General features: G+C 39.7%; 1 protein-coding gene across 1 annotated transcript; it reads right to left on the reverse strand.

Annotated features, from left to right (window-relative positions):
- Positions 1-7,437: 7,437 nt before the first annotated feature.
- Positions 7,438-9,577, reverse strand: LOC123390892 (kelch-like protein 13). The gene has a single exon (XM_045075687.1). The coding sequence runs from the start codon at positions 9,509-9,511 to the stop codon at positions 7,673-7,675; it is 1,839 nt and encodes a 612-aa protein (XP_044931622.1). The 5' UTR covers positions 9,512-9,577; the 3' UTR covers positions 7,438-7,672.
- Between the last annotated feature and the right edge of the window lie 13,275 nt (positions 9,578-22,852).

The raw sequence follows: 22,852 nt of genomic DNA on the forward strand, positions 1-22,852 counted from the left end.
GCCGGAACTAAAGCTGTCGGTTTCCACTTTGATTCACATGTCGCTCACAAAGAATGTTTCCCGTAGGACCTGCTGCCCAGTGCATAGGTGGTGATGGCTCCCTCCAAACCTTTGAATTGTATGAAGGGTTTCATTTGCTTCTGTAATTACCTATTTTGGGACTGACAGAGGAACTAAAAAGCTGGAAAATACTGTTCAGCAGTAAAGTCCATATGAGATGATTTGTTTGTTCCAGCAAAAATGAAAATAATGACATCAAAATAATATTCCAGTCTTGACATTTCTTATTTAGAAAGTATGGTATCCTTTAGCAAGAGTGTTTCCTGTTCAAAACTTTTATATCACCTTCTAGGGATATCTCCTTGGGAGTCAAGCCCTACAGGAATCATTTCTTGCTCTGAGGGAAGAGTATGCTCCTCCAAGCTTCTTTATTCAAGGTTCACTTTAAGCGGCTCAGTATTGAGTTTCCCCTTACACGGGGCTATGCAAGTGAGAATATAAGGTCCATTCTCTTCCTCTCTTAGTTGAGGTTAAAACTGTGGCTTAGGGCCTGAGTAAGGCTCTGTATTTCGTACAGCATTGATGGCAAGATGGAACAGTCCATGCTTCAGACTATTCTCATCTTCTCCAGTCTGTGTCAAACCAATCAAAGCTCTGAGAAACGGAAGGCTGCTAAGAGGCACCTTAGTTCCTGTGTTCGCCTGAAATTGAGGATACACTTAATCTTTCAAAAGTGATCTCCAAAAAAGATTATCTTTATTCTGGATTGTGGCCAGAATAATATACCTCAGGGCAAGATCTTACATGCTGTGACTGGTGGGAGAAGGGGTAGAGCTGCTTACACTTTAGTTCTTGAAGTTTCCCAGTCTTACCAAAGTATATGCTATTGTCTGGTGTGATGATTATTCTTTGTGTCCCAAGGCCTTGGCCAGGTCTGGTTCTAGGAAAGCCTTCCTCTTCTTCCCCTTCAGGCCTGTGGGTGGTAATGGTTTTCAGCTGCTGCCAGTCCTCAAGCATGCTTCAGCACCTCCTGTTGGTTTCTTTAACCCTGTCTACATCACTGCAAACAATTCCTCACCAAAAAGGCTTCCACAAACATACCAGCTGATGGTGTTGTCTGTCCAATTCCCAGGTCCTTGATGGAAACATGTAGTATGCAAACATCTTCAAAGTAATATCTTACCATGGGTTTCTAAAGTAGATAACTCCCATTTCCATTCTGGAGATTTATCAATATGGTAACATCTTATGCTTATCAGCTTAAAATAATTTCTTCAGATTTTTAATTGTGTATTTATAAAAAGCCATTATTTTATTTCCAGTTTTTATTCTGGCCCAGATGAAATGAATGCCTTATGGAAGATCATTGTAATTCAATTCCCAAATGTTTGATCTCCTTTGGCAATACTTATTCACTAATAATCATTCCTTAATACAATTAGTTGCCTATTTGATTATTATACATTGTGTACTTATGTTGCATAGAACAATATATAAAGAAGATAAAAATCCAAATTTTGCAGAAAACTGTAGTAGAGCAAAAGATGAGCCAATGATGTTGTAAAATTTCAGGAACTAGTTATTTTACATTCAGAATTGCTGATCATTATGACAGAGGCTGAACCAACCTCTCCTTTGTAAATCCATTCTTCATTGCATCCAAGTTTTCAGGAGTTCCTTCAGCTTAGGGCTCCTCTCCTTTCCATGTACCTCAGCTGTAACTAGGGGCTCTGCACTTGGTCCTTATAACTGACTCATGCCCTAGTATTAGCTCTTCGTCTCATACTCCATGTCTTCAGCCACGCTGATCTTAAGTGATGGCAGTGTCTACTCCAGTATACCTGTATGCTGGTCTCATCCACCATTCCATGAAAAGAATACATCTTTTGTAAGTAAATCACACACTTTTCCCACATGAAGTATAGTGGGCATCTCACTAATCTCTTGGTCAAATGGTGTTTTAGTATCTCTCTCCTTCCTTCCTTCCTTCAACACCACAGGAGTGGATAGAGGGATTGGCATATTCTCCATATCCCACTGCCAATTCCAGACCAATCATCCAATTGAATGATTATGTTTTTTGTCACCATTCAATCACTCGAGGACAAGAATGAAAAAGTGGCCAAAGGATTTGAAATTGTTTTTCTAAACGATGTTGTTCTAGTCTGGATAATGGCCTCCAAAGATATCCAAGTCTTAATCTCTAGAACCTGTGGGTGTTAACTCTTAAGGCAAAAAAGGATATCACAGATATGATTAAACTAAGTGTTCTAGGAGAAGATGATCCTAGATTATCCAGGTGGGTCCTAAATGTAATCACAAGTATTCTTACAAGAAGAAGGCATAACATCTTAGGGAGATTTAACACCAAGAAGGAAGGCAATGTGACCACTGAAGCAAGATGCTACACTATTGGCTTTGAAGATGGTAGTGGCCACAAGTCACAGAATGTGAGAAATGCAGCACTAGAAACTGGAAAAAGAAAGGAAAAAGATTCTCCCCTAGGATTTCTAGAGGGAGCATGGCCTTGTTAACACTTTCAGGCCAGTGGAACCCATTTTGGATTTATGGCCTCCAGAACTATAAAAGAATGGATGTATGTTGTTTAAACTAAGTTTCATACTTTGTTATCACAGCCATAGAAGGATAATACAAATTCTTGAATAGCTTCTAAGACAATTTGGGGAGGTTCATGGGATTAAAAAGAGATGATATTTTAGCTCTCCCTAAGCACTGCTACTGAGTTAATCCCTCTAAAAATATAATACCATTCATATTCCTAACCATTTTCAAAATCATCTGATGATGATGATTTTTGGTGGAGGGATGATTTTTTAAAAAGCCTAATTAGCTTCCTCTACATTCTGGCCACACTACCTTTTTAGCCATACTGCTCCTTTTTGTCTTTTTACACCAAACCAGGCACACCTCTGTACTGTGCATCCCACATGCAACACATCTCCACCTCTGAACCTTTGATCCCCTACCTTCTTTAGCTTTGTTGCCCTCGTTGTCATCACAGCATGCCTCATGTGTCCATTAAGGCTTACCCAAATGCCCACATCCTCCTGGACTTCTTCCTGGTTCCAAGCATAATTTACTCTCTTCTGAACCCCTGAAGGGCTTCCTGCTTCCTCTCTTCCTGACTCTTATTTTGTTTGACATTTCCTCATAGTTGTGGTCCATAAGAGTTAAGTACACACATTCTGAAGCCATATCTCCCAGAGTTGAATTCTTATGTGAATATTCACTAAGTGAGTGGCCTTGGGCAAGTTACATAATTTTTCTGTGCTTCAGTTTCTTCACCTGAAAAACGAAACAAAACAAAACAAAAACCAAGGATCATAATCACGACCCATTAATGGTTATAAAGATTATAAGAGTTTATGAAATTAATGCCTAGCACATTGAACATTTTCAATAAAGACCAATTATTGTTTTTTATTATACATTATTTTGTATTTTAATTATAAGTTCTCTAATAGAAACCCTACATTTTCATCTTTGGCCTATCTTTGTCTTCTCCATAGTTCCCTTTACCACAGTATTGCATTAAGCAGGTGCTCAGTAAACTTTAGTTTTAGTGAAACAGGCAAGACACCATTTCCTGGTAAGACATGAAAATGTTGTCTTCCTATGAAGGAAGAAATATCACTCTCTTTATTTCATCATGTGCTATATGCTCCTCATTTCTTTGTAATTTGCTTCAACTTCACCTGTGCTACGGTGAGTGCCATCACCAATGACTTCCTAAATGCTGGATTCAAGGACATGTCGTAGGTCTCACCTTACTGCTAGCCATTTCCTTTTTCTGGAATCTCTTTTCTCTCTTTGCTTTGGTTACTCTACCCCTGACTTTTCCTTTCTTGGTCTCTTTGTAGGTTCTTTTTTCTCTCCATGGTTCTAATACTGTGTGATCAAAGGTTTAACCTGAGGTTCTTATTTCTTTTTATTCTACATAATCTTTCTGGGAATCATTGCCACTCATGATTTTCACAACTCCCTAGCTGCCATATATTGATTATTTCCATATTCATACTTTTAAAATAGACATCTCCCTTGAATTTTGGACTCAAACGTCCAGCTGAGTGCTAGATAGCTTATCCTTGAGAGACCAAAGACATCTCCAATTCCATAACATTTGCCAAAAATAGCACATTACCTTCTTTCCACTAAACACCCATTCCTTTTGCATATTTTCATCTCTGTTGGAAACACTATCATTTACTCAGACTCTGGGAGTTAGGCATGGCCCTACCTCTCACTCAAAGCCCATATCTAATCAGTCACTAAGTTTTTGCTGATTTCATGAGCTAAGTAACTGTTGGATTCATTTTCAAACAGCCATCCTTCTTAACAATGTCTTATGTCATGATCGTTTCTTACCTGGGCTTCTGTATGAATATTCTAATATTTCATTTACCATGTATCTTTTTTCCTCATAGCTATAAGAATAGACCCCAGTGAAGCACAAACTTAAACTTTGTCTAGAACTCTACCTAACAATTTATGAATGGCTCCCACCTGGATAAAATCTCTTTTCTTTTGGCTAACTTTTCCTACAAGACTCAGGCACCATCTCCTGCAGAAAGACTTAGCCGAGTTGTGGATGAGCTGAAAAACTTGGGATATGTTCTAGAATCTGAGAGCACCATGCAAAACTAAGGAAGGCATTGAATGGGACCTGGAAGAGACAACTCTCCTATCCCATCAGCAGTGGCCTGATGCATCCTAGGGCTGTCCTAACAAATTCCCACAAATGTAGCAGCTAAATGACACAAATAAATTACCCTACAGTTCTGTAGATCAGAAGCCCAAAACAGGTTTCACAGAGCTAAATGAAAGGTTTCTTAAGGCTGTGTTCCTTTCTGGAGACTCTAAGGGAGAAACTATTTCCTTTTTCTTTTCAGGTGACTGGCAGAATTCTGTTCCATGGTCTTTATTTTCTTCTAGCTCTCAATTGAGGAGCACTGAGGTTCTGCTGGCCTGTGGTCCTGTCTCTTCTACAAAGCCAGCAATGGTCAGTCCCCTCTCACACTTCTTATCTCCCCTCTGCCTTCCATTTCATGTTTTGGGACCCCCTCCCTCTGCCTCCCTCTTCTGAATTTGAGTTCATGGGACTAGACTGGTCCACCTGGATAATCCAAAGCAGCTCTCCATTTTAAGATTTTTAATCTCAATAATCTCTGCTAGTCTCTTTACAGTGGAAGGAAATATAGTCATAGGTTCTGAGAGACAATTTTTCAGCCTACCACACTAGGTTTGAGACAAATGATCAGTGAAAGCCTTAGATCACCTGATTTGAGTTCTCTGTCCACAGGACTCATGATTTGATCATTTTTCTTTGTTTTATTTTGCTATTTGAATTTCTAACTTTAGCTTTGTGTTTTGAATCCAAGGGATATAGGAAGGGACTGAGCTCTGTCTGGCTCATTTAGTGGGTAATTCCAGAAATGTTAGGTGTATAAACATCTTTCCGGGCACTTAGGTAGAGGTCTCGTGCAAAAAGGCATTGACAGGTGTGCTAGTAATGGACGAGCACCCGGAAGGCTGTTCAGAAGATGACTGGAAATCAATGAACAGAGTTCCATCATTTGAAATTTAAGTCATAAACTGAACATTTAACAAGATTTTTTCCCAAATTTTTTGTATTTTATTAAATTGAACTAGCTGGAAATTAAAATTTTAAATTATTATAAAATGAACTTAGGATTATCCATTACAAAAAAAAACACCAGTCATTTAAAGTAATAAACTATCAAGTAATTTCATGGAAAGGGCCATTATGAAAAATAATTTTTTTCATTATTAACATTCTAGTTCCAACTAAAATTATTAAGCTAGAACAATTGAGCTTTATTTTAATTTTGTTTATAATTTATTTTAATTTTTACATTTTTTATTTATTTTTAATTTTTATTTTTTAATTTTTATTATAATTATTATAATTTATTTTAATTTTGTTTAATTTTTGTTTATAATTATGTTTGATTATAACATAAATATTCTTTTCTTTTTTTTTTAAGATTTATTTATTTATCCGACAGACAGAGATCACAAGTAGGCAGAGAGGCTGGCAGAGAGAGAGGAAGGGAAGCAGGTTCCCAGCCGAGCAGAGAGCCCGATGCCGGGCTCGATTCCAGGACCCTGAGATCATGACCTGAGCCGAAGGCAGCGGCTTAACCCACTGAGCCACCCAGGCACCCGGAGTGAAAGGTCTTGTTGCAAGAAGGAAAAAATGGGTTTGGGGCTGCCAGCTTACATGGTCATTCCTGAGAAGCCAGGCTTAACCCACTGAGCCACCCAGGCGCCCCTAACATAAATATTCTTAATGGGCCTGTTCTTTCATATGAATTAAACTCTTATTGGCTTCAGGCCAAATATTCTAAAGAATCTGAATTAGCTGATGCTATATCTATGTGTATATATTCTTTTTTATTTTTATTTTTTTATTTTTTATTTTTCTGACATTAAATGCTTTTTTATTGAATAAAAAGAGATAAAATATAGAAGTTGAAATCACTGAGCAAAAGCAGCTCCCCAGGGGAGGCTGCTACACTTTGTGCTAAATAACCTTATGAATTGAGAGTATACAGAACACAGATAATATGCAAGTTACCTCAACAGCAAAGGAGAAGGCGTAGATTACAGTTTCGGAAGGAAAATTTTGGTCAAGTGACAAATTTAGTTGCTCAACATTTCTAGCCCTTGTCCACCTAAATTCAGTAGGATTCTCCATGTGTGCTACTGAATTCCCATTTTAATGGAAGCTGCTTTTTGGTAGAAATTTTAAAAGATCATTCAGGTTTATTTGCTCAATGTACGGGTGTGTATGTATTTATACACACTTTAGAAACCCCGAACTCTTGTTTCTAAGCAGAGGGGTCATGCTGTTTCTTTTTATTATTATTAATATTGGTGAATTTCAGTTATTATTTCTCCTGTGTGTCTAAGAAACTTCATATGTTTTCAATGCGCCCACGCAGATAGGTGGGTTGACAGATATGTCAAAAATACTTTATGAAAAGAGGGAGGTAGCTCATGCGAGTTGGCAACCTTTTGTCTATTGTTTCCTGTTGGAGCAAGCTGCCTCCCTTCGACATCTCACAGTCAAAGATGAAAGGAAAACTTTTTACTTTGAAGCCGAGTTAGCACAGTTGTACACTTACTACAATCCACCTTCGAGTTGGTTCGCTGGGCTTTCTAATGTAAGATGACAAATACTTTACACTCAATACACAGCATCGAAAAAGTACTGAAGAAACAATTTATAGACAATATCTTGGGTTGGTTTTTTTGTGTGTGGGTTTTTTTGTGTGTGTTTTTTTTGTTTTGTTTTGTTTTTATATGTTAAACAACTGCTTCAATGGGATACATTTCCAGAATGGTTTTGTTACCAACTTTATAAACATTCTAAGCCAAACAAACAGCACAAATAACATCAATGTTGTCTTTTTTTTTTTTTTCCAATATCTGTATCAATTACTGGAGGCTAATCCTAACATACACTACTAAAGGGGGCACAAAAGAAGAGAATTCATGACACGCTGCAAAGATAGGAACACAGCATCTTAGTCGCGGGGCGGGGTTGATCTTAAGGTGCAGAAAGGGGGGACTCTCTAGAAGGTGATGGTGTGGTTTCTTCGGGCGGGAACACCGTGAGTGTACAAGCTCAGATGCCACCGAGGGACTCTGGGAGATCAAACACCTTATGCCACTCATCTTTGTCAGGGTCATATTTCTGCACTATCTCCACCATACAGCGATTATTCCAGGAATACCCACTGACCACGTAGATCTTATTTTCAAAGACCGCGACTCCGACATCGCTCTGCCCCCTTAACATGGCAGCAATTGGGGTCCACTGGTCAAGGATAGGTGAGTAGTATTCACAGCTTAGGACATCATCATAATCACTTGTGCCTCGTAAGTGATTGCCGCCAATGACGTAGAGCCTCTCGCCCACCGTACACATGCAGTGCAGGCCTCTGACCGTGGTCATCGGCGCCTTCTGGATCCATTTGTCAGTGTCCGGGTCAAAGCACATGAGCTCCTTTTGGAAAGTGTCATGAGTGATTCCCCCTGAAATATACATGACTCCTCCATACACAGTTCCAGCATGGCCATAGTGGGGTTCACTCATTTTGGCAACATAGGTCCACTCATTTGTTCTTGGATTGTAACACTCCACTGTGGGCAGTTCACCAGCTGCATTTCGCCCACCGACTGCGTACAGATATCCTTTGAGGGCACTTAGGTGGAAAAAGGTGCGCTTTTCATTTAAAGATGCGACCTGCATCCATTTATTGTAGCGAGGATCAAATCTGAAGACTGTATCGACTGCCGTTTTTCCTTTTGTGTCATAATTGCTCTGTCCGCTGACGACATAGAGGAAATTTCCAATGACAGCAATGCCATGCTGGTACCGTGGGGCATCCATGGGGGCTAACGATTTCGATTCATGGGCCTTTTCATCATACATGTGCAATTCCTTGCTGACAACCAGCTGCTGCCTCAGAACTCCTCTGAGTGTGACCAAATGAGTGGTGTCAGAGCGAATGGCAGTCCTGTCTGACTGCATCACTGGCTGCATGTACGGCATCATTTGGTAATTGCTGGCTTCCAAAAGGAAATTCACACGGGTATTGTCAGTTCTCATGAAATCCACAGTTTGCACGTAATTGATGAGCTCCTGCGGTGTCATCAGTGGAAATCCTATGTTCTTCATTAATTTGGCAGCAAAGTCCATCCGAGGCTCTTCTAGGTGTAGCCAGTGACAGGTAGCCTTAAAGAGCTCAAGTTCAGTGCAGTGCTTAAGGCTATTACTGGAAAGCACAAAGGCAAGATGCTCAAAAGGGAGCTTCAAGAACTCCCCAGTGCTCAGCAATGCGGGAAAATTCAAGACAAAACTGTTGACATATTTATCCACTTCTGTCAGATTGTAGGTGTTGGCAATCCGACCAACTTCGACACAATTGTCTAAAGTGACCCCAGATATGAGAAATACTTTGCAGAAGTCCAAAACCGGCAGAATCTGAAGAAAGCTGGCAGCTTCGAGGGTGTCCTGAAGGTTGTCCATGTTAAGAGAAAGCTTTGCAGCATAAATGAAATCAATAATTTTCCTTAAGCCGACTTTGCTCACACCGTGAAGCTTAATGCACATTAAATCTTGTTCTTTCATTCCACCTGTGAACATTGCCTTGAGGTAATCACTAGCAGAGGCCATCATGACTCTATGCACAGGGAAGGCGTCATCTGTGCCACCAGGCATCAGGGTCACATCGCAAAGCAATCCTTCAAGTCGAAGCTGGTCAAAGCCCTGTAACACCACCGAACTGTGGGTATTGCTGGTAAAGATGCGTGTGGTCCCTGCCTTGGAAGACTGCAGATGGGATGAGAGACCCATTTCGCTGCTTCCAAGGGACAATTTCATGTGCTGGTCCTCCTCTTCCACTAGAGATCGGTTACGGAGTGTTGCAGCGACTGACTCCCCTCTATGAAGATGATCCATCACCTCTAACACTCGGATAATGACCTTGTTTGCCGCGTCCCCGCGTCCCGCCGTCAGTCCGCTGCCGCACTCCGAGGGCCAAAGAGCGAGTCGCACGGCGCAGCCGGGGCTCCCTCCCGCTTGCGAGACACCGGCCCCCCACCTCCGCGGCCCCTGGCTCGTCCTGGTCACTTCGCCCTCACCCGTCCGCCGCTCCACTTATTTTCCAAAGTCCCCGTTCCTGGCTTCCCGGGAAGGGGAGATTGAGCTGCTGCGGCCGCAGCGGCAGAGCCTCCACCTGACCTCACGGGTTGGGGGGTGCGGGGGGAGAGGGAGGGGGCGGGAGTCCAGTTAAGGAGGGGAGGGGGGGGGGGGGGGGAGCGAGCTCGCGGGCGGGGGGAACATGGCGGCGGGGGTGGCCCCGGCGGCGCCTTGTATATATTCTTTTTTAAAATTAAATTAAATTAAATTGTGTGTGTGTGTTCCAAAATTCATTGTTTATGCACCACACCCAGTGCTCCATGCAATACGTGCCCTCCATCATACCCACCACCAGGCTCACCCAACCCCCCACTCTCCTCCCCTCCAAAACCCTCAGTTTGTTTCTCAGAGTCGACAGTCTCTCAGAAGTGACTTGGGGGAAATCGGAGGGGGAGATAAACCATGAACATTTAACAAGATTAAATAAATTTCTGAGAAAAGAAACACATTGAATATATGAATAGTCACAGCAGAAAGGAAGGACTTTTTTTTTTTTTTAACATCAAATGAAAACTATTAAACAGAAGACATGTTAGGGGAAATGTGCATTCTTGAGATTATTGTCCAATAGAAGTATTTATTTCTTTCCTATAAATATGATTAAAACAAAAAAATCGAGCTTATTATTTGTTATATTTATGAGTGTTTATGAATTATTTGCTGGGAAAATATGTATTTAGCAGATTATTTTCTCCTTTCAGAAAATCATTAAGATTCCCTAAATATGACATGTATCTTTAAAGGGTTTTGGAAATAACGTACTTTAATTTCCTGCCCTCTAGTGACCAAAATAACACACTCATGCCTTTCCATTGAACAAAGTGCATGCTTTAGTATCAGGAAATAAAATTATATTAGAGAATTTGGGGACAGACAATATGAGAAATTCTGGTTGTTATTAATGTGTTAAACTTTAGTGTAACAAATACCATTTTGGCATTTTATTCAGAGTTTGGTACATGACATTAAAATTATTAAGTAAAAGTTGATATGCTGCTACTAGCTCTCACTTGGCTATTTTTGACCTGTATCTATAATTACAGGGTATGTACTATAAGACCTGGTAACAACCAGGAAGTCGGTAATTTAATATCTTTAATCTTAAGTATCAGAAGTGAAGAAAACTATCTAACCTTAAAAGTGACTGCCAATACTAAATTCATTTGAATCTTAAGTCTAGGCAGTAGTAAGCTGGATAACTTGCCTGGGAGTTTAAGCCTGAGATAGAAATAATCAAATAGTTGATTGCTATAATAGGACTAAATAAGGTAGAACTTCTGGATTTGATTAAGTACGATATTAACATTTTTTTTGGCATTCTAATTACTGACTGCATCATTGCTTCACTGCCTGAACATTTTGGCATTCCTGGGCCCAGGAATGTAAGTGGCATTTGTGCCAGGAATTTATCACCAACAAATTTACTGAGTTTGTATTAACCCCATCTTTGGTGTCTGGTAACTAAATTCAAAGTGAAAGAGCTCGGTCATCACACCATACTCTCAGGTCTTGTTGGAGCTCTGGGTTCTTGCATCCAGAAGGGGTGGCACTATGTTCTGATGTTATACAAACTGGGTCAATGCTTTGCATATGTAGAGGTTCTTTAAAATCCATTACCCTACTTCATAGGACATATGTTTAGGGCTGCAGACAGGAACTCATTTTCACAGGGGTGGAGGTCTTAGGTGGAAGTGGGTACTGCAGGGCCAGCTATTTCTGAGGCCACCGTCTGAGACCACTACAGTGGTGCTTTTCCAGGCAAAGCCAGAATGTCCCTTGAAAGGGTATGAGCTCTCCACCAACTTCCATGTGACTGTCCCTGTGTGGAGAACAGGGTTGAGAGGGATGGCATCCTATGTGAGGTGTTAGGATATGAGTTTGGGACCAGTACACCCCATGCCAAGCTCTCATCACTGTACGTTACCTATATGACCAACTCTGCATCAGCCTCTCTCTTCCTTACAACAGCCTTGCCAGATGGGTGTTATCCCCCCATGTGAAGAGGTGCTAACTGATGGAAAGACTAACTTTTGGGGTTACTTTTGGATCTCATGTCTACTGAGCTTCTAAACATGACATCTTTCACTTAATACCGATTTTGTTACTTTTTTTAAAAACAGAAAATAGTAATTGCTTCATTTTAGGCCTTAGAGACAGAAATTGCCAATGGTATTATATGTAGAGCATAGAGGAAAACACAATGCACAACTTAAGAAGAAAGACAAAGAAGAGAATTAATATTCTCCAACTAAAAAACATACTAGAAAAAAGTATTTTAAAAAACACTAGAAAAAAAACCCATCTGAAGCAAGATTTATTATATCCATTTAAGAGATAAAGAAACTGAGGCTCAGAATAACTTTTTAAAGGGAGATAGTAAAAAGTACAGGCTCAGAATCACTTGTTAAATGGCAAAAGCAGGGCCCAACATAGGTTTGGCTGTATCTACAGCATTTCTACTACACCACATGTATTTTATCTTAAATAGCAATGTAGGCATAGCCTAATTTCTAGGACATATGAAGAAATGAAATAATTTTTAGTACGATTTTTAAAAAACTAAAAGTTATAAGTTTGGTTTTTGTTTTGTTTTGTTTTAGAAATTTTCGCCCTGACTTTCCTCTGTCTCTGAACAATTTTCATAACTGTACTTCAAAAATGGGGAAATATCTTAGTAGGACATGCCTTCTGGTTGAAAGACTTATAGAAGTAGTTGTTCTGTTCACCTCTCCAGTTATTTGGGGCTTCCTCTAGAATGTAGTCCTTGTTAGCCACTCCCTCTTTTTAGAAGGTGATGGGAAGAGGAAGATTCTTCATAAGAAAAAATTGTTTTTGTTGGAGGTCTTGGTAAATGCAGGGGGCAGAGTATTTCCCAGTAATGGCAGGAACAATAGTTCACAGAAGAGTGGATGTAGCTCTTCTGAGACTGGGCAGGAATTCTTCTGTGTTGCTCTTGGAAAGGATAAAGAGACAGGAAGAATAAGGGTAAGGGCGTGTAGCTGTTAAGACAAAGTCTAGGATGAGCGGAAGGGACGATGAAACTCCGCTGTAGTGGATGACCAACCAATGTTTGAAGAGCAGGGAGATCTGGGGTGCCTATTGTCTCCATTTATGACTCCCCTAGGAAAGCTGTGGTGTGTCCAGGTTGCTTCTGCATGTTTTGGGGTATGCAGCCCTTTGGGTCTTCCTGCCCTGTTATGCTCACATTGGAGTCAAAGAGGGACAGAGAAGACACAGGTCAAGCATGTTGGTTCCCAGGCTGTAGACAGCACTACGAGAAAGTGACCACTTGGGTATTTGTATAAATGCAAGAGAATTTGTGCCAGCTATACCTAACCACCTTGAAGAAAATAGACCTTGGCCAACTTTGCACTACTTTAAATAACTTGTTTTTGATAGATAACAAAATAGAAAGGAATCTACCTTATTTACTCAATGTTTAGAAATCTTACTTTTGACCTTCAAAAAATTAGGAATTTTTGACTTAACAGATGAAATGTGCATTCAATCTGAATGTGTAACACCTCACCCCCATCAAAAAGCTAGTTTATAAACCTGATGCAAGACATCATACAACTAATGCCATGTTAGAAGTGAGGAATTATGTGGAAGAAAGACATATGATCTGCTCCAAGTAATCATTGTGGATAAAAAAAAAAATTTTTTTAAATAACAAAGGGTGCCTGAGTTAAGCTTCTGTCTTCAGCTCAGGTCATGATCTCAGGGTTCTGGGATCGAGCCTACATTGGGCTCTCTGCTCAGCAGGGATCCTGTTTCCCCCCTCTCTCTCTGCCTGCCTCTCTGCCTACTAGTGATCTCTGTCTCTCTGTGACAAATAAATAAATAAATAAATAAATCTATCTTTAAAAAAAATTCAATAACAAAAAACCTCAATAATTTAAGAGAAAAATGTCTAAAGAGGGCCAAGACCAATATTTATTAATTCAGCTGATTGAAAGAATGGCAGACAGTGTTAGTGAAGGGGATAAGAATTAATATTTTTGAATTTTTGTATCTTTACAAATGTTAACTTTATCACAAGGATTCTTTGATGTAGATTTTTATCTTAAGTTTTCAAAAGAAGAAACTAAATGTAAATTGCCCAATGCCACATAGCTACCAAATGGAAAAACCAGATATGAATCCAAATCATCCTGACTCCCTACTGCCAAGGGTTGAGAGTGTAAGTGTGTGGGTTCCCTCACTGTCCTTTAGCCAGTATTCTTGCCAGAGTCAACAGTTAACTATGACCCACTTACTCTGGAGCTGGGATCTCCCTGGAATCCCTCTCTTTCTGCCAGCCCCCATTGGCCACTTTCCAGGCAGCCCTCATTGATCATTAGAGTTTGCATTGAGCCAAACCTTCCCTGCCATGCCTTTCCTCACCTGCTGCCTCATGATCCAAGTTCACACTGGATGCAAAGACACGTGGTCTTGAGTAAGGATATTCATGATCAGAATAGGGCAGTGGAAAATGTACCAGCACCAGAAGACAAAGATCTCCCTTGAAGGGAGCACTGAATGTTTAGAGAAACTGTGCTGAAGAAGATTCAAAGAAAGAGAAAAGGAGAGACATAAGCCATAGACAGCTTTTCTTAAATCAATTCAAAACTGGCACAGGAGCAAGAATTGATAGCAGCAGGGACTTCTGCTATATGGACATTTCCCAAGGCTCTTTTCCTGCCAAGAATAGAACATCTGAAAAGTTATTTTTTTTTTCTAATGACAATTTGAGCTCCCAAAAGCCAGAACAAGCAATTAGAGGAACTGCTGTTACCGATGTAATTCTAGCCAGTGAGGAAGCTTGTAAGTGGCAGATCTCAAGGGTGACAAATGTATCTATCACTGTCTCCCATTCTGCTGAACTCTTGACATGAAGACTGTGGGGTAGGGTTGGGGCAGAGGTAGGGAAGATACCTTTGGAGCTTGGAGCATTTCTCTAGCAGGGATAGGAGGATTGAAGTGGTATTAAAGGGGGAGGAGAGAGAATAGCCAAGACACTTTTAACCTATTAATGCTAAGTAAAATAGGGGCAAACCTCACTGTATTGCCTTTCCTCATACTCTCTCCAAAAGATCCTGTTGTCTGGACCCAGAATTTAGGTTGTCCTGTTGGAAATGATGGCTTAGGTATCTCATGGCCTGGCTTGGGTCAGTTCAGGAAATTATCCACCATTTATTTCCACAAGAAGATACATTCTGAGCTCCAATTAGTCAAACTTTCCGATATATTTTTGGAATGCAATCAAGTTTTAAATTGGGAAATGCCTGTAGCTCCTCATTAGCATTCCTCTGTGCCAATGCCTGTAATCCTGTTTAGGATGTAGTTTAAGAAATCACTCATTAGAAATGATAAATTCATGTATACTAAAGAAAGTAATGATCTTAATCAAATTTTAGGGGTACGGGGAGATGCACTGTTTGGGGCTGGTATTTCTGGATTAATAGAGGAGACTAATTCCATGCAAAATAATGCTAGAAGGCCAATTATGATTTCAGAACACTGAATAGCATATCTATTTTATCTAAGGGTTTCTTTATGTAGCTATGGGACTGACTTTAGTTCTGTGCTTTTGGAAAGTCCTGAATTTATTTCTTTGTAAGCTTACCATACATCAATCTCATGCTCCCTCCTTTAACTCACTGGCTCCAATTCCTGTGTTTTTTGGCTTTGACTTTCCCGTAGTACATAGCTGTGGTTGTCAAAATCATGTGTTGTGGTTTTAAAAATTCACAAGAAGATGGATAATGTTAAATGCTATGTTTTGTCACATTTCCAAGCATTATATTAAAGAAACAAAAGACTTGTTGCTGATTTCTAAACCATAGATTTTATCATATACCTTTTATTCCACGCACTTTTATTCTATTTCATCTGACTTCTGTCGATAATCTGGGTCAGGTAAATTTAAATCATATACTTTCTTTTAGTGCTATCTTTGGTGGATTTTGCTGTTTCCAAACAAGTAAGAATATTGTTCTTATCTTCATTTAGATAACATTGTACTTCATTCTATCAGAAGTATAAATGTCTTTTTTTATTTTTCCAAAATCTTCTGAGAAGACAGGGTTATATAGACAGGAAGATGTTTTAGAATGATACCCTAAAGACTACTTCCCACATACAGTGTCAGGACAGTGGAGGGTTGAGGCTATGCTAGGCAGTGGTAATTCTGAAAGACTTATAGGACCTAAAGCATATCATCCATGGGGGAGTACCTGAAGCCTTCCATTTACAGTTGCTTCACTGGGTCAGGTTATATTCAGAAAGTAATTTTCAGATTTTCCCTTACAGTCAGAAAGAAGGTCCTAACTTGTTAGTACAACACAGAGTTTTTCATCCCTGGCCTTCAGCCGTTATTTTTAGCTTCACTTCCAGATGTTCTTGTCCATTCTTGTGCTCAATTCTTTTTTCTGTCCAATGTCTCCATAAGAGTTTTTGCACATTTCTATTATTGTACTTAATGACACTATGTTTTGTTTTTGTGTGTGTGAATAGTGTTTAGGTATGTACCCTTCCTCCTAGCTAGAATGCAAGCTTCTTAAATGCAGAAAACACATTTTATTCCTTTTTGTAGCATGGAGCTGTGTCACAGTAACTACTTAATGTGTAAGTTAAGTGAGAAAAATAAAAGATGCTATTTTCCAAGAAAGGTAGTATTAATGCGATTGTCCAATTAATTTGATTACTGTTTTTGTCAGAGAAACAAGAAGATATCAGGGTTCTAAGAGATACAAATGAAATATAATGTATACTATTTGATTGCACATGAGATAACCTTTCTTATCCATATAACTCGGAAGGTTATTCCTATTACCTGTCCTTCAGGAAGTACAGTCCAGATGGGATCCCCCAGTGGCCACCTTCAGCTATTGGCAATAACGTGAGGGCAGAGTAGGTTGGCAGGGTGTCAGTGACCTGGATGGAAGGAGGAAATGCAGGAAATGCAGAATTTCGCACTGAAATGCAAAGTGGGAAAAGGCAACCAAGGAAGCCTTTATCAGCTTCACAGTTTTATCTTCTCTTGGTTTTGTTTTTGCCAAATTTTGTTTTACGGTATAGTTGGTCAGAAAGGCATAGAAGATGACAACAGCTGGTGTCTGTACTTGTATGTACTCAAATAAAGTGACTAAGGTGGCATGCAAGATGGTAGGACAGATGGCCGGCCCTTGGATGGCTTTGAGGAGGTGGGCTGGGCTGCCCTCCTCCACCTCCTATTTCTCCTGGTGTGAAAAAGGTATGAAAAAAGTCATGGAGGGTACTTTAATATACATTGAAAGCAGAGATAAAATGATACTACATAAAACTGTCATCTCTGAAGTCCACTTACTTCAAGTATAAGAAAATGCTAAACTTGGGTCATACACCAGCATGGATATTCTTACCATCTATTTTTTGTGAGTTTGCAGTCCTGGGGTCAAATCCATGTGTTTGCTATGTGACTATGTGGTTGGCAAAGGTAGGGTGGAAAGGCTGCATGATAGAGCACATTGAAAATTGCCAGCTGTCTTTAAACGGGGCAGAGAACAAGCTTCTGGTGTCTCTGCTCCCTCTCCATTGATCTTCTGATCTGTGAAATTCTACCTTGAGGCTTAGGGAGATGGTAGCAGAAAACTGGGGTGAGAGGAAGTAGGTAACTATGGAGATAGAGACCAAAACCCCTAAATTCTAATCCACAGGGCACATTAGTTTAACAGATAAATGATGCCAGGTAGCAGTGAAATTCGCTGAACCACCATCCTGTTGGCGGGCCTGGAAGCTGCTCCCTCACCTTAGACATTTGTGAAATTGAGTCAGGCTTTTCAGCCTCCTAATCATAATTATGAGCAGCCTATAAAGCATATATTTCCATGGAGAGTTGTTTAATATTAGTTCTTTTTTTTTAAAGATTTTAATTATTTAATTGACAGACAGGGATCACAAGTAGGCAAAGAGGTAGGCAGAGAGAGAGAGAGAGGAGGAAGCAGGCCTCCTACCAAGCAGAGAGCCCAATGCGGGGCTCCATCCCAGGACGCTGGGATCATGACCTGAGCAGGAGGCAGAGGTTTTAACTCACTGAGCCACCCAGGCATCCCCCAATCTAATAGTTCTTGATGCAAAAGCCAGAAAGCAGCCCTGTGCTTCTCTGAGTAAAACAGAAACACACATACACACACACAACAGTGGCAGAATAAATGTCACTGTCTAATTTAATATCTTAAATTATTCAGGTGAGGATAGCCTCTCACAAGCAGAGAAAAGAGAAAAATGAGTAGGGAGACTTTCTTTTTTCTTTTTTTTTTTTTCTTCTTTTGAGCAGGGGGACTTTCAAAGGATGCTCTTGAGATGACATCCTTGTGAAGGTACCTGTTTTGACTGAGCCAGAGATGCAGCAGAGAAACAGAATGGAATAGATCGGTAGTTCTCAAATTTTAAGGGCAACAGAATCACATGGAGGGCTTGTGAAAACACATATTCCAGGACCCATCCCAGAATTTATTATCTTAAACTTTTAATTCAGACTTTTTTCTAGAAAAGTTTGACTGCTCTGAACTGCCTGGCTTTGCAGATGTTGCTTTCTCTCCCCAGAGCTAGGACATTCCTCTGCCTTCACCACAGGGGGCTGTGGGAGGATGAGTCTGGAGCCTAGGGACCAGATAAAAGAAAAGAGCTAAAAGAGGGAGAGAGATCCAGGGAGAAGGGACTGGATGCCTACTCAGGATGCACTTTCTGCAGTTGAAGAGGAAACCAATGTTAATTATATGGCATTTATTTGATTTGTTTGATCATTTTCTGAATTTTGAGGTGGTTGTTACAAGATCATGTGGGTTTTGTTTTTTCTGTATTTTTTTTCTATATGATTTTCCAGATACTGGCAAGATTCGATACATATTTCTAAAACAAATTATTTTCTCTTCTGCTAGATAAGGAAATTCTATAGAGTTTCTGCTGCTGGTTGCTGGAACAGGCCGTGGATTGTTGATGCCATTTTGACTGGACCCATCCATCCCAGCATTAGGTGCACGTACTGTGGAAGAGCCTCTCCTACCTAAAGCAAGGGGAGTCACCATAGGGCTGCCATATTGCACAACTCTGAGGCGTCATCCACATTGCTGCTGTACTCTACATGGAACGTTCTTCACTATTTCCTGAAAATCTAGTTATTGTTATGGCCTTGCCTATTCACTCTCACCTATTGTCTTTCAGTGTGAGTAAAAGATCTTCAAATCCACTCTGGTAGAAAACTAAAAATTAAATGACAATGAAAATTTATAGCAAAAATGGAAGAAAATAGCTCAAAGTGATGAAGAATCAACTCTCACTTGTCTAGTTTCACAGATGAGAAACCAAGTGCCTAGAAACATGCATTTAATACATTTAAGATTTGTCTGTAACATAATTTTAATAGGTGCATAGTGTTGATTGCATATATAGATATAATAGTTTATTTAATGAATTCTATCTTGTAGGAACTTAATTTTTTTTCAAAATTTCACTGTTATGGGCAATTTTCCATATTACTATTCATTAGAGAAATGATACAGTGCAATTTTTATTTGTGATGGACTGGAATGTCAATATTATATTAGCAATGGTATTTTAGTATGCCACATTTAAGGCATCAATGTCAGCAACATATAAAATGCATAATATTTACTTATACATATTTTATATAAGAACCATCCTTCATTAGGTGTCCAGTCTAAGGCAGGTTCTGTGCTAAGTGGTCAGGATGGTATCTCATGTAGTCCTTGTACCTCTCTTAGCACATAGATTTGATTATTATTCCCAAGTGGCCAGATAAGGCAACCAAAGTTGGCCAACTTTGGCTGGCACAACTGCCCCAGATGCACAGGTGCTAACTCAAATCACCTAATATTTGGGCCACTATCACGCTTTCTTTCCTTGCTTTGATGATAAAAAAGCAGAGTCTTTAGCAAGGAAGAAATGAAAAGTACCTGACAATGAGAACAGGATCAGGTGGAGAAAAATTATGAGGTAATTTTTTCCATTTTCATATTATTTTCAAAAAAATATGGACATTGTATTAAGAAATTGACAGTCTAGGTGTTTTGAATCCATTTAAATGAACATGAATCTTATTTATTAAAATGCTAATAATGCATTAAGTTATAAACATAAAAAGATTTAAATATCAGCTATGTAAATTTCAGTATTAAACTTCAAATTAAAGGCAAATAATTCCTAGCTGTGGAACTGCGGGGTCAAAGATTGTTGGTTTGTAAATGTGTGAATTTCCTGAATGAAATCTGAAAACTGGCCCAGCACGTGGAGGGCAAAGAGAGACTGAAGAAACCAGACTGGTAGCTGGCAGTTTCCATAAGTAAGGGAACTTACATATGGGGCTCATCTTGGGTGCCATAAGATAAGTAGATTTCCACACCCACCTGCCAGATCTTAAAACTTTATGTAAAGACCTTACCTAGGTTCAGTCATTTATCTTAGTCCAGATGGTCTCAAGACCACATTGCTCTCTTGAGTTTGCATCCTTACAATGGAAACGGTGGGGAGAATGTACACTGCAAGGACATAGAGACGGTGAGGGGCCTCCAGTTGCTTGGGTCCAGCTCATAGTTCAGTCAGCAGTCACATTCCTTCAATAAGGAGGTAGGTAAAATTTTACTTTTTAAAATATTGTCAAATTTTCCTTTAAAAATTTCTTAACAATTTGCTTTCCTTCTAATCTTTCTTCCTGACATTCTTATCGCATTGGAAGTACTTATTTTTCTTAGTTCCTCAAAGTACGTCTTTTGAAGAAAATTCCTCAGAATTTAAAAAAAAAAAAAATGTTTTGGGCTCCCTGGGTGGCTTGGTCGGTTAAGCATTTGCCTTCAGCTCAGGTCATGATCCCTGGATCCTGGGATCCAGCCTCATGTCCTGTCAGTTTTCTTTCTAAGGTTCTTGTGTCTGTTCTTCTCAATGAAGCTCACATTTATTAATTTTTTCAAAATTCTCCAACTCCTTATTGTCCTAGCAGCATCGTTTTGAGGAGCAATGAACAATTGTAACTCTGCTAAAGCTTGCTGCCTCAAAATCATTTTCAGATTAAAAAAAAGAAGAAGAAGAAGAAGAGGAAGAGGAAGGAATTTAGTTTAACAGGCTACAGGCTGGTGAAGGTTAGAGACAGACTCTGCACATCTTTTTTCTGAAAGCTGATCTTGCCTGAGAGAAATGCTAATGACTGAAATAAAAGGCCTCTTTCACATCTCCTGTGTGCCCTCAGCACATTTTAATCCTAATAACAGAAGAAGTCCAAGAAAGCCTTTCACAGAAAGAGCCCATTATAACCACAGCCCCATATGGAACACATTGAGGGCTACAGTCGCAGCTGTTGAGCATTATAGTGTGAGACACACACTGGAAATGTCTCTTATGAAGCATACATTGAGAAGTGGTTTATTAAACTCAGCTGTATGGGAGTCCTTTGGTGTTTTTAATACCAGGGGACAGGTTTTTGTTTTTGGGGTTTTTTTTTTTTTTAATACAAGGAGGCCCCTCATATTTCTTTAAGCTTTGGTTATGCAATTTTTATGCACTGATATTGCATGAAACCATTTGGATTGTTTAGAATGCCCTGGATCTATCCCTAGCAGAAGGCATAGGACTCAGTTTCAGATCGTTATCTTTGGGCAATGGCTTTGGCTTATTTTTGACTGTAGGGAAATTAGAAAATAGTAATTCAGTGGCTTCTAGGTTACATATTTCTGGGGGCTGGTGAAGTGCATGATAAGGGCAAGAGGTGAAAGGGTCTTGGGGATGAGCCTATGCATCATTGAAGCTTTACTCCAGAACAAGATGGTGTGCTAACTGGCATTCATAGCAGAGAGATCATGACCAGGGAAGACAAGAGATCTGTTTGTTATTTCAAAACTGAAATAAGGTTTGGTGTTGTCTTGGTGGCAACATTATGAGTATCTTAGTGGTTAAGTTTTTTTCTCTTCTTACCAGTTGTACACAATTTTGCACCAGTAGTAATCAAACAGAGTAAAAACCAAAACCATAGCAATCAGGAGAGAAATGGCACATATCACTGGAATTTAAAGATAATCTCATATTCCATTTTAACTAATATTTCCTATTCTCACCTTCATTCAAATCAACTCTTGTAAGCTGTACAGTAGTAAGTGTTAGTCACAACTCCAAGGTAAAGAGAGGTGTGCAAGTAAAGTGAAATAGCCAATATACTGAACACGCTGCATTTCCCCTGGCTACTCAGTGTGCTAGTAGATTCAAAAGGGAGAGAGGACACCCATACATTAATGGTCAGGACCAGGAGAATGTCCTAGCACAGAGGATATGCGTAGGGAAACATTTTATTTTTCTTTGAGGCTTTGGACTTTAAAGCCATTGAAGTCTCTAGGTGAATTTGGCACGTGGGAATGTCATGACGGATTTGCTCAGATGAGGCAGGTCCCAGTGGTACGAATGATGCCACTTTCCTACGCTACCTATTCCCCACATGTCACTCTTAGATAGGAAGTGTCATATTAAAGCTTCCCAAGTACAAGGTGATGTCCTAATTATAGGTTAGGACATCTCCAAGGAGTCTTACAATGTATTGCTATCTTTAGTTTACAGAGTCAAGGCTGGGAAACATCTGAGAATGGCATGGGGTGGGCATCCAAGACCCCATAACAGTTGTGCCTATGGCCCAGAATATTTTGATGCCACCGATTTTCAAAACATGAAAAGCTGAGCTTATATTAGAGACCTTACTTTAATTGATGAGAAAATTATAGTGTTTTATTTTGGTGATAGTTATATATGGTAAGGCAGGGAGATAATTTTTAAATAGGTATCAAACAGTTAAATTAATGATAGAATCTTCTCTGTTAATGATAAAGAGTCTCTCTATTAATGATAAAGTCTTCTGGCTTTGAGGAGGAGGTCATAATGGGCTCGGATTGTCAGAATGGCTAAAATTAACAACTCACTAAACAACAGACGTTGGTGAGGATGCAGAGAAAGGGGAAACCTCTTTACACTGTTGGTGGGAATGCAAGCCAATGCAGGCACTCCAATAAACAGGATGGAGGCTCCTCAGATCCACACTACAATAGCAGTTGCACTACTAGGTATTTAGTCAAAGGATACAAACAT

This window comes from Mustela putorius, unplaced genomic scaffold, assembly GCF_011764305.1.
Source record: "Mustela putorius furo isolate JIRA1106 unplaced genomic scaffold, ASM1176430v1.1 tig00000151_pilon_pilon_pilon, whole genome shotgun sequence".
Taxonomy (NCBI): domain Eukaryota; kingdom Metazoa; phylum Chordata; class Mammalia; order Carnivora; family Mustelidae; genus Mustela; species Mustela putorius.